The 16,928-nt window shown below is 45.3% G+C and overlaps 1 protein-coding gene across 3 annotated transcripts in view; it reads right to left on the bottom strand.

Moving 5' to 3' along the window:
* CLIP4 (CAP-Gly domain containing linker protein family member 4) overlaps positions 1–16,928 on the bottom strand; it is a 53,000-nt gene that overhangs the window by 26,206 nt on the left and 9,866 nt on the right. Inside the window, exons 4-9 of one of the 3 annotated variants that reach the window (XM_004711100.2) lie at positions 16,158–16,319; positions 14,531–14,649; positions 12,949–13,185; positions 9,087–9,222; positions 7,337–7,477; positions 1,817–1,906 (exon numbers count right to left, since the gene is read on the bottom strand). In XM_004711100.2, the coding sequence (XP_004711157.1) occupies positions 1,817–1,906; positions 7,337–7,477; positions 9,087–9,222; positions 12,949–13,185; positions 14,531–14,649; positions 16,158–16,319 (885 nt within the window). The remainder of the gene's footprint in view (positions 1–1,816; positions 1,907–7,336; positions 7,478–9,086; positions 9,223–12,948; positions 13,186–14,530; positions 14,650–16,157; positions 16,320–16,928) is intronic. The other 2 variants (XM_045287043.1, XM_045287044.1) reach the window with 2 other exon arrangements.

The following is a 16,928-nucleotide window of genomic DNA, read 5'->3' as shown; positions in this document are numbered from 1 at the left end:
CTTGACTGCTGCTTCCACAAGCACTGATTGTGAATCCAAGCAGGACTAGCGCACTGTTGTTTACTGGTCCAACTGTTAAGTACTCTTGTGTTCCCACCCTGGTGCTGCATTCTTTCAATAGGAGAGCTTCTCGGGCCACCTGCTCAGCATAGAGAGAGCATGTTCATCAAAGCCTACACTTGGTGCACACCTCCGCTGACTTTAAACCAGGCGGTGTTTCCTTTGTTCCAAAGACCACCTCTCAGAGGACGACAGGCTCTGCAGGAGCGCGAGGAAGGGTTCTGGAATCCCCATGCTTCGCAATGTTACTCATAGCGTGTTATAATCCACAGTGGGATGCTTCGGCATAGTCCACAAAACGTCAGCATCTTCCTGGCATTCTCAGCGTGCAGCCAAGATCCACCAGCTATCAGCCATGGCATCTCCTGTCCCCACTGTTCTGAACCCAGCTTGAATTTCTGAGAGCTTTCTGTCCAGATGCTGCTGCGACTGTTTTAAAATGGCCTTCAGCAAAATTGTACTTGGATGTGCCACTGTTCAGTGATTTCCCACATTCCAGTGGGTCACCTCTCTTTGGAACAGGCACCAAGTTCCACTGCTTTTCATACGGTGTTCAGCGGCTGGTCCCCGCTTTCTCCTTCCTATAGTTTCTTCACTATGGCCTTTCCTTCTCTTCCCCGTTTAATCTAATCCAGTTCTCGAATTTATGTGTGCAGAGTCAGGGTCAAGGGTGAAACCGCGAACCAAACCTGCTGCCTTCTAACCAGTTCTGATGTGTGGTGACCCTACAGGGCAGAACAGAACTGCCCCAGCAGTTTCCAGGGCGGTCAACCTTTACAAGATCAACACGCCTCATCTTCCTGCCGTGGAGGTGCTTGGGGGTTAGAACCACTGATCTTTAGATCAGTAGCTGAATGGCTAACCGGTGTCAGCAAGACTCCTCGTCAAGGACTATGTATTTGAGAGAGAGAAGTACACATATACTTTATTATGAGTTGCTTAAGGGATGTTCAAGAGGAAGTTTTTCTATAATTATTTCCCCCTTATTGACTTTATTGGTTTTTTCCCCCTTATTGACTTTAAACCGTAAACCCTAGCTAATAAAAAATGAGCACAAGAATGAAGAAGACGCAGTCTCTCCACCTGAAAGAGCTTGCTCCCCTTCGTATAAAATAGATTATGAGAGATTTCTACTCATATAGGCAGGGTGAGAATACGCTATGCCCATATCAGCAGGAAGCCGCTCCAGTAGGAGAGACCTCTGGGCCTGAGCCCATAAAGGATGATAGACATCAAATCTCTCGGAGCTGGGGAGGGAGGGAGATGTGGCAGGGAATGGGAGCCAAGGTGGAGATTTGGACAAAGCATACACAGAGCCCATGAAATATCTTGGGAATGCATTTCCCAGAAACCCTCACAAGCCCCAGGCCGAAGTTTCCTCCAGTGGCAGCAGTTCCCCTACCATCTTTTGCGCTGGGATGTTAAAAACCCAGTTTCATGGTGGCCGGTAGAGAGAGATGCACCAGGTGTAGCCATGCTGGCTAGTGAAGCGCACTTTCTTTGCCGGAGACCCTCAAAAAAAATTCTCCATGTGAAAAAAAAAAAAAAAAGAAGGAAAGAAATATTCTAAATCCAACTGTGCTGATGATTACACAACTCTTGTCAACATATTTAAACCACTGATCTGTATGGTATATAAATTAGATGTCAATAAAACAGTTGGAGAAACTTAAGCCCTCCGTAAGTCGTTTTTTTTTTTTTTCCTTAGTGTTCCATCAGTAAATTAATATTCTGCAAAGTAAAGGCTGTTCATTACCACCTTTCTCTGTGACCGCTTTTGATTCTTCACCAGGAGGTAATGGAAGTGTAGACTCAGAAGCACCGTCTTTTTTCGATGTCATTAATCCTAGGACACAGGAGAAACACACTGTGGTCAACATGAGAGATTATTTTTTTAACATTGCACGTAAAAATGTAGTTGTTTTTAAGGTAGTACTCATTTCTGAAAACAGCAGAGAACAAGAACGTAGGCAGCTGGGGACTGATTTCATTATTTAAAAAGAAAAGATTCCCAGCTCCTCCGAAAGTTCCAATCAATTTCCCCAAATACCTTGAACCTATGCAACTATCCTCAAAGGATGTACAAATCACAAAACGTGCTTGCAGCGGTCGTCCAGTTGTTTGATCTTTAATGAGCTCCTTAGTGTGTGTGCACAATGCTCACAGGTAACGCAAATGCACCACACCTGAGCTACAACGGCTGCATGCGGACCAGGGCTTTTACGTTACCTAGGTGATGATTCCCCTGAATCCTCGGCTGTGGCCTGTTCTCACTCCTTGTGGCCCTGCAGGACAGAAAAGAACTGCTTCTTTGGGTTTCCAAGGTTGTAAATCTCGATGAGGGCAGAGAGCCCTGTCTTTCTCCCACAGAGCAGCTGGTGGGTTTGAATCACTGACCTCGCCTTTAGGAGTCCAATGCTTAACCCACCTCACCGCCAGGGCACTTTCTCGCATTGAGATATACATGCAAATTTATGACAGCTGATTTTTAGTAAATGTTGTGTAAACAATCACTGTAAATCATCATAAAGTATTACGAGAGTTCAGAGAGTCCGAAATCCTGTACTCTCTGTTACTGGTATTCTGAATATGACCATCCTCTCGCTGAGAGTTTATACAACTCTCACAAAAACAACCAGTGAAAATCACATTAAAATAAGTTTATGTTTTGGACTCGACCTTAATAAGAATTCTGTTCCATGCCCACAGAAGCAAATTATTTAAAATAAATAAAAATAAAACGTCCACAAGGACTGCATCCAATTTTAAACTTCCATCAAATATCCCATGTCAATGCCACTCACTTAGGAAGCCTTCTGGGTTAAGAAATGTGCTTGGACAGGGCCTCTTCCATTTCATAGGAGAGGAAGACATGAGCAGACATAAAAGATGAGGGCAGATTCGGTGCGCACTGATAGAGAGCGAGGAGACAATGATGGAGGCTCAAGAGGTAAACTAATGCCTCATCAAAGCACCTGCTGAGCGGAGTCCTGAGGGACGGGTCAGATTTATTCCACAGAACACTGGGGATGCAGCCAGGAACAACTGAGGGATTCTGGACGGATCTAAAGGAGAGAGAGGGGGATCTTAAAAGACATGATCAGAGAATGGTGAGTAGCTTGGCTAGAAACAGGGTACTCTGGGGATTTGGTTGAATAAGGACGAAACAGGTAGTTCGTGTAGGTGCCCTGGTAGTGTGGGGTTATAAGCGGGGCTGCTAATCGCAAGATCAGCAGTTCAAAACTACTCTATATACTCTATAAAAACTACTTTTTAACTCCCATGAGGTTACAATCTCAGAATCTCACAGGGGCCGTTCTACTGTGTCCTATAGGGTCACCGTGAGTCAGAATCAACTCATAGTGAACTTTAGGATCAATGGGGAAATTGTGACCCTTGACAAATTTTGTCAAAACATTAAAAACATTCTCATTAGCAGTCATAAATGTACAGAAGATTAAAAATAGTAAATTAAGACTAATTCAGTACCCTGTTATCTAAAACAATAAGGATATCGAGGACAAAAGTGTTTTCTTGGAAAAGCAGCAAACGTATCAACGGAAGTTTCCATCTCTTTCCTCATCCTATGATTTGTAATGCAGAGTGCGCATCGTTTCTGTGCCCTGGAAGCCGTTATTTTCCTGTCTTGGAATATACTTCTCCTATTTCATCTCATTTCGCTCAGTTATAAAATCCTGGAGTGCTTCTTCAGTGGGACTTTATTTTTCGGATGTCAATTCCTCTAGGACATCTCCGTCCTTCCCATCACAGTCACTTCCTCGTTTGAGCTGCTAAGTCCACCTTCACTAAGTCCCTAACCCCCGTCGTCATATGCTGGCAGCGCCAACATTCCCGTGGCCAGCTATTTGGTCTACGTCTCCATTTACGCTTCATTCAAACGCCACTCCCAGTATTAACATCTTTCACCACACTGTCATCCTTGTCTGCCAATTCTTTTGCATTACCCATTGGTCAAATGTCGCCTGTACAAGGAGGTAACCGAACTATGCACTTGTCTGTCTCTACATAAACTGCATAACAGATGTGCAGTGACTCATCACCAACAGCCTTGGAAAGCAGTGACCGGATTGGCCATCTGTTACTCACATCGTGAATTTTGGATTCAATGGCTAACAGGAAAGTGTGTACTTTGTGTAATTACTCGCATGTAAGATCACGTGGGAACTTAATTTTAAGCCACTTTGTGTTACAGTGAACCCTCGTTTATCGCGGTTAATCGGTTCTAGACCCTACTGTGATAAATGAAATTCCGCGAAGTAGGATTCCTTATTTGTAAATCAAATATTTTCGTAGTTAGAGCATAGAGGACATGAAAAAACACCCTTTAGTCACCATTACACTCGTATTACCCAATTTATTAAACGAAAAAGGGAAAATACAGTAAAACATTTTGGACGTTACAATTATCATTTATTATTTATTATATTATTTATGGCATCAAGAGTGTACAGTATGAGCCAATCAGTGGCAGTAATGACAGATCATGCGCTGTTACGCAAAAACCGCGGTAGAGTGAAGCCGCGGAAGTCGAAGCGCGAAGTGGCAAGGGTTCACTGTATATGACTGGATTGTGGTCATGAATTTGTACCTGCCAGTACTATGCAAAGCAAGGACTGCCTGTGTGCATATTTTAACGCATAGAACCAGCCCCCCAAAACTTTATGGACATACTGTCTTTCTACAAAATATTCAAATCATTCAGAAGAAGCTAGGAATGGAGAAACTGAAACAAAAAGCAAAGGGCAGAGAGGAAGCCAGATCATGAAGTGGCAGTCCCAGGGTTGGGACTGTTTGTGCATTCAATGTGCAGCTGACCCGTGCCTGCCCTTCGGTTTAGGCTACATCCTGTCAAGTCAGCTCTGATTCAGAGATGCTATACAAAAGACTGGAACCTGGCCAGGCCCACGCCACCCTCCAATCACTGCCCTGCGGCAGCTCAGTTTCCCTTGGATGCTATGACTATCTGCGTACTGAACCAACCCCTCTCATGACGGATTCTTCGCCATGATCACCTGTATTTGCTGCGCGTGCATTTTTTCACATCACTGAAGAGGGTGTGAGCCTTGTCTGGCACTAACCAAGCGGATTCCGACTCATCATCAGTGTTTCCCAAAGTGGGCCATGGCACCCATCTGGGGCACTGGCACCACTGGGGGCTGCAGAAGCAGATGCCTACACTTTATCCTGGATGATACATGGATGATGTACGGGCTAGAGTACAAACGTTTTTCATGGGAGGTGGGAGTAGGCGCTGAGTAAATTTTCTCTGAGGAGGAGGCGGGAGACCAAATAAGTACGGGAACTTACACTATATAGAGTCCCTGAGGCTTTAAAAAAAACTTTACAGTCTCCCATAGCCTCATTTTCTCCCACAAAGCAGCTGTTAGGCTTAAACCACCAACCTTGCAGTTAGCAGCAGTTCAATGCTTTACCCAACAACACTGCCAAGCACTTACCTACAAATTGGACTTCCAAGATAGACTTGGGAACTTCATTTTATAGCCCAGGGACTCCCTGTGATGTTTAAACCTAATCTACTGGAAAGTAAACATCAACCCAAACTAAGGCAGATTCTAGGAAAGATCTGTCCAGCATGCTTCCAATGCCATCGCCCTGAAGCACAATGACAGCTGAGGGCCTGCTACAGGTCAGAGGAGACTACGGAGGTAGGGCAACTCAGTGTGGGCATTCCCATTGGTAGAAAAAGGGACAACCTAAATGCATCCTGTATTGCTTATTCTAGGTCCGGTTCTCAATTTTGGTTACTGTTCTATGGTTACATCTGAAGCTAACAGAGGGGGAGGTGCGTTACAGATATATTGAAAGTTGAAATGTTGAACAAGGCAAATAAGCCTGCTAGGTCCACTTCTATTCTCCATGCACTGGAGATTCTTACAGGTACAGTATGGTAACAAAAAGAATGAACGATGTAAGAATTTGAAAGGAAGGGGGAAAAAAATCTATCCTTTTCATATATGATATGTGTGTACATGTAGAAAACCCCAAATAATCTACATGGCAAAAATGTTCTGGATATGAAATCAGTATATAAAAACATACAAATAGACAAAAGAGAATTCAATACCATTTATAGTAGCATCCAAAATATAAAGTACCTAGGAGTAAATCCAGTAAAATATACACAAAATATCTCTCTTAAGAACGTGATCCAATCTTATTGAAAGCTTGCTTAAAACTTAATTGGAGAGCTGGTCTAAGCTCATAATGAAAAGATTAAGCTAAAGATTGTCAGTTCTTCCCAAATTGATTTTAAAGTTTAAATGCAATACCAAATAAAACCTCAATAGATTTTTTTTAAGAAATGTTAACAGCTGATTGAAAATTTATGTGAAAGAGTTACAAAGACTTCAAAGAAGCAAGAAATTCAAGAATAAGGCAGAAAATGTGCCTCTACTAGATAATGAAGTATTCGCTTCCCATCTGCTGCGTGCACCGAACCAAACCTAACCAAGTCATGCTCACTGCCGTCGAATCCATTCAGACTCAAAGCGACAACGGGCACAAAAGGACAAAACACTCTCACCACCCACTTCAAGTGTAACATTTTGCCGAGTGGGTGAAAGTTTTACATGAACAAAGCGATCAGAGGGCCAAGGTCAAGATAGCACACAGATAACTGAATGGTATGGATCAGTACACAGAACATTAGGAGGTGGTTTCTGTTTTTCTCTTTAACTCCAGAGTCCTTGAAGGTCAGATTCTGAACCGGACCGGAGCGGAGCGGGCATCGGGAGGACAGTCTTCATGGGGACACACGATCTGAATCGGGAGGTAAAGACTAGCTGGGGCCCTAAATGGCAGAAGTCAAATCCCTGCACCTGGAAACACAGCATGAGACCAAGTCTTAAGGGCGGCGTGAGAAGGGGGGTGCAGAGGGCAGTTCAAGGGAAGACGAAAGACAGAAAGCGGGCCGGGCCACAGAGGGCTCGGAATGCTAGTTTCCAGACCCGGCCACGTTTTGCTGATCGGGAGTCACGAAAGACCGTGGACAGCTAGCGGTGCTTCATAAAAAAACTCCCTGGAGCTATAAAGTCCAGTTCTGAGGGAGAGATGATGGGGTGCGGAAGGCATAGCGGCAGTAGGAAAAGGAGAGACAACGGGAATGGCATCAGAAACCATGACTGCGGTTAAACACTGTTGCGGACGCTGGTTTGATTCGAGCCAGGTGTCCGTTCGCAAAGGAGAAGCAACCCAAATGGACAAGTTTCACCAGTGACCCTCGGGCGTGACCTACCAGTGTTCACTGTGCATGCGACATGGGTCACGTCCACCTTCTGGGACCTGAGGAGGGGGGCGGCTTTGGTGGAAGAACTGTGCACGGTGTTCTTTCTTCGGTCTTTTGCTTTCGTTATCTTTGAAAGCGGTGCGAAAATACCTACGGGGGAAATGCAGACTCGTTAGCTTGGGTGTAAGCACCGGAAAGCAGACCAAGAAAAGAGGCAAGCACATCTATTTTTGCGAGATGAACCTTTCGGGTCATTTTTAGTGACTCTTGTCCCACGTGCCCACAATTGAGCTGCCAACACACACACACACACACACATACACACACACAAACACACACACACACAGCCACTTAAGGATCCCTTGCTGCTGCCGTTGGTGGTGAGCTGGAGTTGATTCCAACTCCTACGGGCAGAATGAAGTGTGATTCTGGCTATGTTTGAGCCCGTTGTCGCTGCCATTGTGCCAAACCATCTCGAGGGTTTGTTTTTTTCTTTTGGTTGACCTTCTACTTTACCAAGCCTCATCTCTTGTGCCCTCCTGATACCATGTCCAACTGCTGGCTGTGCTCCTTCCAAGACCTATTTGTTCACTCTGCCAGCCTTCCGCAATAGTCGGTCTTCCTCCTCGCCAGCACCATGATCCGGAAGCGCAGGTCGTTTTACTGTCTTCCTGACTGTCCAGTGTTCACATGCATAGGAAGCAACTGGACCGACTCTCGATTTGTGCCCTCATCAAGGACATTTTGGTCTCCACAAATGACATCTTTCTTTACTAATACTCCAAGGAGGTCTTTGGCTACACATTCATACAGTGCAAATCATCTGGGCTCTTTGACTGCTGTTTCCATGAGAAAGACCCACGCACACCATCTCAGGTGGTAAGTGGTGTTCGGGGAAAAGCGAATAAGGAAGGGGTCATACTCCCTGCCATCGGGACAAGACTGACTCGCAGCAACCCCTCAGGCAGAGTAGAACTTGCCCCTGTGGGGTTTCCAGGTCTGAGCAGCTTTGTGGGCTCAGAAAGCCTCGTCTTTCTCCCTCAAAGCTCCTGGTGCTTTAGAACTGCTGACCTCCGGTAGCAGCCCAGCTTAGAGCCCTTAGGGCCACAAGGGCTCCTTGTAAGGGTGATCGTTCTCTATGACCATTTCTGACTTGGCTATTGTCAAGTGCATTGTATTGTTAGGTACAGTGCATCATATTAAAAATATCTATGTCTCATCTTCCATGGTTTCTCTCCTTCCATAAGGATCCACAGGACTTGACCTGAGAGCCTTCCTGGCTGCTAATCTCAAAGTCCATGGTCCAAACCCACCAGCCGCTGGAGGGAAGACAGACGAGGCAGGCTAGCCCGTGGAGATGTACAGTCTCACACGCTCTATGCTGCAGTTCTTCAATATCCGACTACAGGGTCGCTCTGAGTTGGAATCACCTTGACGGCAGTGATCATTGTGGTGCATCACCTAACATCAGGCAATCCCCTATACTTGGGCACTGGATTCCATCTGCCGTTGAGTTTTTAAAGGACTTGACTCCTATAACTCCTCCCCCACCCTCCTTTCTCTTGCAACATCTTTTTTCTTTCTCTCATATACTTCTCATCAGCGATGCTGTAATAGCTCCTACCTTTAAAAAGCCCACCCTAAAACCCCTTTCATTTGTTAAATGAGTAATCTAGGGGAAACTGTTAGGCAAAAGTGATAAAGTAAAAATTATTTATTTTAAGCTAGTTCTTTGTGCGTTAGACAGCAGCTACCTTACCATATTTGGGGGCGCATTTAAAGTACTGGACTTGGCCGACACTTCCATTATTTTTCCCTTCTGGTTCATCCAGTTCGATGCCAGCCCACTGCCCACTTGCAAATTCAGTTGTTCCACAAAATCTTAATGTTCCAACCTAAGGACAATATAATATCAGAGTCGCATTAGTGTCGGACTCTTACAATTTCATTTTGTCATGAACACTTGTAACTATCCATGCTCTCAAAGTAGACTTTAGAACAAGGATAATCACTGGGTATAAGAGAAGCATTCAATTATAATGAATCAATTCTCAGGGAAATACAACCTTAAATGTGTATGCACCCAGCGACGGGGCTTCTAGGTACATGAAGCAAAAGATGTAACTGAAAGAAGAAATGGACAAGTCTAGAATTAGCGCTGAAGACGGTAACACTCCTCTCTCAGTAAGGACTCAATCGACAGTTCTAGACCTAACTGACATGCATGCTAAACCAGTCCACAGGTGGTGCACACAGTGAACACACTCGGCTGCCAACGGAAAGACTGGAGGGCTGAGTCCAACCAGAGGCATCTTGGGAGAAAGACCTGGGGATCCACTTCTGAAAAATAAGTCCTGGAGGGGCGGGGGGGATGGTGGGGGCGGGGGGAGCGAAGGCCTAGGGAATCGAGTGCTGCTCTGATCCCCGCAGGGTCCCCGTGAGGGGTAGACTCAACACCATGGCAACTGTCCTTGAGGTTTCTCATCCGAAACAGAACACAACTGTAAAGAAACCCTGTAACATAGGTCCTTGAACCACGATGAACTTGAACTGGAAATGAGCGACAGAAAGACATATGGGAAATACACCCCCCCCCCTCCAATATTTGGAAATAAAACAACATATTCCTAAATTACCCTGATGGGTGAGACAATCATGAGGGAAATTAGAAAATAACGAATACCACAATGTAGGGAAACGTGTGGACTGTGGCAAAAACTGCGCTAAGAGGAAAATTTGTAGCACGACATGTCTGTATTATAGAAGAGGAAGCATCTTAAATCAAGGCTCCAGGCTCCACCGTAAGAAACCAAAGACTCAAAGCAAGAAAAGGGAAGGGAAGAGTAAAGACAAAAGAACGCGACTGCGGATACACAGAGGACCATCAGAGAAACCAAAAGGGAATCCTCTGTAAGGGTGACTGAAATAAACTTCTCAGTGGACCAAGCAAGCAGACAGAGGAAAGGCACAAACTGCCAACACTGCGAATGAAAGACATGCCCTCGACCTTTAGAGGCTAAGAGGGAATACGGGGAACCGCTCTGGGGCCAGGACTGGGCGAATGAGATCAACTATTTCAACTCCTCAAAAGACACACAAATAAAGATACCTCGGATTGAATTTGTCGTCTAAGACCATAAAAACGAATAAATAAATACAACTCTAGGCCTAACGGGCTTTACTGGCCACGCAGGGAAGAGGCACAGAATAGAGTCCAGAAATCCACACGCTACAAAGATGCCAGAACCATTCCACAGAGAAATCAGACTTTTCCAAACACAGGGCCAGAATGAGGAGGTAATTGTTTGGAGAAAGGGAAGGTAGGAAAAAAAAAGGGGGGGGGGGTCACATAATCATCTATATAAAAATTCGAAATTAAATATAAAACTAAAAATGATAAGACTTCTGAAAGAACACACGGGGGAAATTTTCTGAGAGAAGACAACAAAATCGTAATCCATAAACGAAAAAAAGTTGAACTATTGGACTTCGCCAAAACAAACGACTCCTGCTCTCGGTGAGTCGTGGTTTGGAAACCAATTCGCCAGAGAAGACATGTGGGCGGCCAACAAAGATAGGAAGAACACCAGCCATGGCAGAGATGCAAAACAATGCTTGGCCCAGCATCAATAGCAAAGTTAAAAAAAAAAAAAAAACCCACCAGAAAGTAGCAAATACTGGAGAGTACGGTGTGGAGAGATCGGAAGCCTCAGACACTGCTGTGGGGACTGTAAAATCACACAACCACTGTGGACTGCAGGATGGCACTTGCTCAGGAAAAAAAAAAAATGGGACTAGGAATACAATATGATCCAGCAGTGGCGCTAGTGGATACAATATGATCCTACAATCGCTCTAGTGGATATACGTTCTAAAGAAATGAGATCTGTAAGCCCAATACACACATGCACAGCCATGTTCATTGCAACACTATTCACAAGAGCAAGACGATGGAAACCGCCTACACGGGTGAGCGGATGTACACAGGGACAACGGAACCCAGTGCAGTGTCCAAGAAGAGAGGGTCTGGGAGGCGTCTCCTGACGAAATGATGCTGAGAGGAATCAGTCAATCACAAAAGGGCAAATGCGACCTGAAGCCACTGTTGTTTGAAAAATCGAGAACAGGTTTTCACACGGATTCAGAAGCAGATGCTGGTGGTTGCCAGAGATGGGAGGGGAAGGGACGGAAGGAAGGAGGTCACAGCCGGTGGTTTGCCCGTTTTGTTTTGGTTGAGGGGGAGGCCCTTTTCAACCAAGGGGGGCCGGGGGCCACCGGGTTGCCACCGGGCAAGTCACTGGGATGTGTGAAGGTAGACCTGATGATGAGCTGCTCTGTGAGCCTTCCCCAATTCATGGTCAAGGGTAAAAAGACAGACACATTGTGAGGACGATGAAAAGACAAGCACCAGACTGGGGGGAAATGTATGAAGGAAAACAAGACTGGTTTATTAACTTAACGGTTTCTAAAGGCAAAAGCAAAACCCAAAGAGTAACTCTTTAAAACGTTCATTCTCACGCACAGGACAGGAATCCCACAGAAGCTGAGCATTAACCATTAGAAAACGCTATGCATCATAATCTCTTGCTATTTTAGCTCCACAAGGAGGGCCCCGTGCATGCATCCTTTAGGGAGCTGGGGAATTCCACTGCTGATAGCACAGTTTGGTAATAGTCTTCTTTGCTGTTTTTAATGAATTTTTCTTCATCAATCATATCTCTAAATTGCAGTTTTCTGAGAAATGTGTATCACCCTCCCCACAAAACCACTCAAAATACTGAGAAATATCTGTGCTAGAAAATTCAATATCCAAGCTGGAATTCCGTTTCATTCTCCAACAAGAGTTCCCTATGAACTCCACACACACATATTCTTTCTGAGCCTCCTAGAGGGTCTTTCAGAGAGGCCGGCAGTGAGTGAGTGTCTTAAGGACACTGAGACTTGGAAAGACAGAAATGCTTACAGCATGTCCCATGGGAGGCAGGGTCATTATTTTTCCACCTACCTTTTTATTAGCAGTTTAAGATACTATCTATCTAAGATTTCCCTACTTGTGGTACCTCATGGCCAAACACTGCACCTGGTGTGGAGAGGCCTCCTTTGCTCCATTTCTGTGATGCAGTGTGTGTGTGTGGGGTGGGGGGGTGGCTGGATTTACATTCCCACAGGTTTGCCACCAGGGTGGTGCTGAGCCTTTATCACACATTCACCAGCTCAAGGAACAGCCAGACACATGAATGATTCATCTTATATGGTAGCTCCTTTACAACTGCTCCGTGTGTGGGGTGGGGGGGTGGGGGGAGCCCATTTGGGAGCCTGGGGAGCAATCCGCAGAGCAGAGCATTTCTCAGCTCCGGCCTCTGAGCTCACCCAAGTGCCCTCTGAGGTGCTGCCCTCTTCCCCTTCCAACAACGAGCTCACCGAGTTCCAACCGTTCACGCTTGAAGTGTAAGCGCTGCATCTAAGCCTCCGTCTTCCACAAAGTACCCATTCTTCGACATTACCAACTGTCTGTTTTCTGATCTCCAAATTCTGGCCCTCTTGCACGCACTCCTGGCCACAAGGGCCTGGCCATCATGCTCCACAGGCCTAGCCACTGGGACAGCGGTTTCTTACCGTACCTTCTGTCCTGCGATGACAACGCGATCCCCCAACTTGAGACCCAGTGAGGTCAGCATTGCCTTGCCAGTAATCTGAGCAAGGTTTGGAAGCATCATCTTCGAGAGATCACCCGACAGAGGCACCGCATCTAAGAGCATCTGCTTGATCTCCTTGGCGGTGGCTGCCGCATCTGCCATCTCCAGGGGCATATCGACCGGGTCTGGCACAACATCGGCGGGCATCTGCCCCTTGTCGTTCTACAAAAAAAATGAATACGCAAGTTTGTGTTTACCCAGGTCTGCATGCAGCCCAAGGAAATCATCTTTGTAAATGTAAAAACTGCCCGAAGGGTCAGGCTTGAGGTGTTATTTTACCAGCTCTTTAAAAATGTATGTGTACTGAGCAGCTAGCATGGGCCAGGCACACTTCTAAGGTGCGAGAGGTACCATAGCCTCTCCACAAAAAGCCCTGCCCCTCAATGGGCAGTACATTCCAGGGAACCTGGTTTCCACTACTTCCTGCTTTCTTTTAGATTGAGGTTTTTCTGTGTTTTATTCTGTTATTGCTGGTGGATTTGTTAGTTTATGCTTTGCTTCATAGGAAATCAAGGATAGCTAAATTTTTTGAGACAGTACCTGGATGACTAGTTTCATCCAGTGGCGGCGGGACTGGGAAACGGGGAGCTAATAATGAGTATGAGAATGAAGAAAATGTTCTAAAATCGATGTGATGATGATTGTACAACTCCGCTTAATATGTTCAAACCACTGAGTTGTAAGGTATGTAAACTTTAAGTCAACAAAGCTGTTCAGAGAAAAGCTGGGAACCAATGATGGGGGTGAGCAGAGAGAAAGCTGTCAGAGGAATACGGGGGCGCCAGGAGACAGGAGTGGGACTGGGGCAGTGAGGAGGCTTTGACAAAGGTTCCACACTGAGCCCTTCATGGGCCGGCAGAGGCCCAAGCAGGACCCTGTGCCAGTGAGCCCGTCACGATGATGCACATAGGCAAAGAAGAGTGAGACCCTCTCTCTCATTGACCCTGAAATGCCCAAGGATTTGATGAAGATTATAAAACTCAAATCCTGTGTGTCTACTTTGTACATACATTGTACATACATACACACATTACTGTGTGTGGATGGCAGGGGAAGGGGCTATTTTTTCCTTGGCATAGCTCATTTTTAAAGGCTTACTCCATGCTTAAATATGCTTTTTTTTTAAAACTTTCCCAAAGAGTTCAAAGCATGATTTAATAGAAAAATATCGTGTGTCTATGTACTCTAACAGCTAACTCATCATAAATACTTCAAACGTTTATATAAAAGATATTTAAACTCAAAGGTGATGCAAACCCCAGAGCACCTTCCTTCCCTAGCCGGAGCACGGTGAACAGCGCTTCCCCAGCTAAGAGCTCTGAAACTCGCTGGTGTGCTGTTAGACTTATTTTGGAAGAAGTTTATCAGCATTACTATTTATAGGCGGCACAAAAATACAAATGACTTGCTCATCAGAGAGCCCACAACAAAGACTCTGTGCTGAAAGAGAATGTAAGGCATAATTCTTTTTCTTTTTTTTTCTTTTCCTTTCTGCTGGCTGTCTTACCCTAAATGCAGGGTTGGCCCCATGCTCCAGCAAACACCTCACGGCGCCAGCACACAAGTTATACGCAGCAATGTGCAGAGCAGTCCCAAAGTCAAAGTCACTGCAAGTGGCATCCACGTCTGCAATGAAACACCAACAGAGGATTCACTACAATGTTTCATTTCCCTATTATCCTTTGAAAAGAGACCGGCGCTCTGGGCAAGCTAAGCTTCTTTCCAAACAGCATTAAAAAGATAATCACTCATCAAACCTCTCCCACATTTGCTGTGATAGCCACAGTGAGGCAGTCAGGGTTAGCTCAGAGATCGGCAGACGGTGGTCCAATAGCCAACTCCAACCCACCACCTGTTTTTGGAAAACTCTTATTGGAACATCCCCATCCCCAGCATTCATCTATTCTCTGTGGCTAGTTTCATGTTACAACAGCAAAACTGTGCAGCTTCAACAAGGACCACATGGCCCCAAAGCCTAAAACGCTGACTATCTGGCCCCTTGATAGACAAAGCCTGTTGATCACGTAAGTAAAAATATGCCGGATTTCAAACTAATAGGCAGTGAAAGACCAAACATTGGGAGGTTTACCTATCATGTTGAATGTTTACCAATAACACTGAATGTTTACCTGTAATATTTGATTCATAATATTCTAGTCAACAAAAGAATTTGGGCTTCATAGGAAGAAAAATAATCTTGAAATGCTAAGAACTTTCAAAAATCACTATTGTGCTATTCCTAAACACAGGAAATACTTTAGATTTTGGATTCGTATTTTGAATGTTGACTCTAACAAAAATCTAATACCTCTCTGGTCCTGCAAGTCCTAGCTTTATCTAAACCAAAGCCCCACGTGCCCCACTGCCAACATGCTCAGGACAAATTCTTTTGAGTTATCAGTATCCACAGAGACTTCTTGACGGACATCACTCCAAAAAAAAAATTTACAGGTAAAATGTAAAGAGAAAATGAGCAACTACACAAAGCAGAAGTTAGAAACAAAACACTCCAGGCAAGGTATACGGACTGAATCTCTAAAACTGTGTCTTCTACAAATGGGGGGGCTATTGTATACTGCCTTAGAGTACTACTCTGGCTCTCATTTTTTCTCAAAAGGAAACAGACCCACTGAAAGAACCAGAGAGGAAGAGCAAATGTCTGTCATTTAGATCTTCAGTCCTGGAATAGCACCATGAGGGGGTCAGGGAGCCGGCGTTGGCTGCAATGGGGCTGAAATTTCATTAAGTAGAATCACAGAACTTCAAAACTGAAGGCCACCCCCAAAATAAACATTCTTTGTTATCTCAATGCCGACCTCTGAAGGCTTCCCTTCCCGTCTCCCTGGCCACCCAGGTATCCATCCACGTATAGGACATGGATTCAATGACAACAGTTATAAAAGCCATGTTGTCTTGGGGAATAATTTCCTTCTGTATCTCTTTGTACTGAGCCTTTCGTAAGTGACTATCAATCCTGAATAAAATTATTTTAGGAACAAAAAGGGGGGTGGGAAAATCAGAGCCCATATGGAACTAGATGGAGCAGGAATAAAGAGTCCCCCCTGAATGATGGCTTTTCAGACACTAGAAGAGTCCCTCCCACGAATGGGCTAGCAGCGAGCCGAGGCCCTTGCCTTTCGGTTTAGAGGTCTTCAGAATCACCCGCACGAGCTCCGGGACGTCAAAATAGGCCGCGTAATGCAGGGCGTTCATGTTGGTCCAGCGGCTCCGCAAGCCAGCGTCCGCTCCCAGGGCCATCAGCCGAGTGGCGAATGTGACAGCGGTCTCCACATCACCTGCAGGTTTGTTCGGTCATTTGTCAGTACAAATTCTCAGGTGCCAACCGATGCCTCTCTACTCCCTCATTTGAAAAGGCAAAGCAAGTGGCCTACTGAGTAGACTCACTAAAGCTCAAAACTTTCACTGGCAGAAATCCATCCTACAGTAATCGTGCTCGGGGGCCTGGCTAAACACTGTGCTAGAAAGATTTTGCTACGATGCTCAGCACTGTTGATACGCCAGCACTGTTTATTCTGGATCGAGCTCGGAAACAACCAAAACGAAAAGGAGAAATAGAGGCTAAAGAAATTGACATGCCCCCACCATGGAATCCTAGGAGGCGACGAGCAATGTACAAGGGGGCTTCGAAAAGGCTCGCAGGAAAATGGAATTGAAAGATGATGAAAGTTTTCCATAAAATGTTGGAGCCCCCTCATATTCATTCGAATATAATTTACATCTTTTGAAAAGTATTTAGGCATGCATTTTGCCTATCCTTAGCCTCCCCCCACCCCTACCCCCATAGACTAGTAATTATTTTTCTTTCTTTAAAGACTATCAATTTGTGATGAATTGGGAGCGGGGGTCAGTCCTTCATCACCAATAGTTGAAGACGCACTCATCAA

Source organism: Echinops telfairi, unplaced genomic scaffold (genome assembly GCF_000313985.2).
Source record: "Echinops telfairi isolate 266 unplaced genomic scaffold, ASM31398v2 ScPeMD7_10;HRSCAF=50, whole genome shotgun sequence".
Taxonomy (NCBI): domain Eukaryota; kingdom Metazoa; phylum Chordata; class Mammalia; order Afrosoricida; family Tenrecidae; genus Echinops; species Echinops telfairi.
The sequence above is the reverse complement of the archived record's forward strand: the minus strand, read 5'-3'. Positions and strand labels throughout refer to the sequence as shown.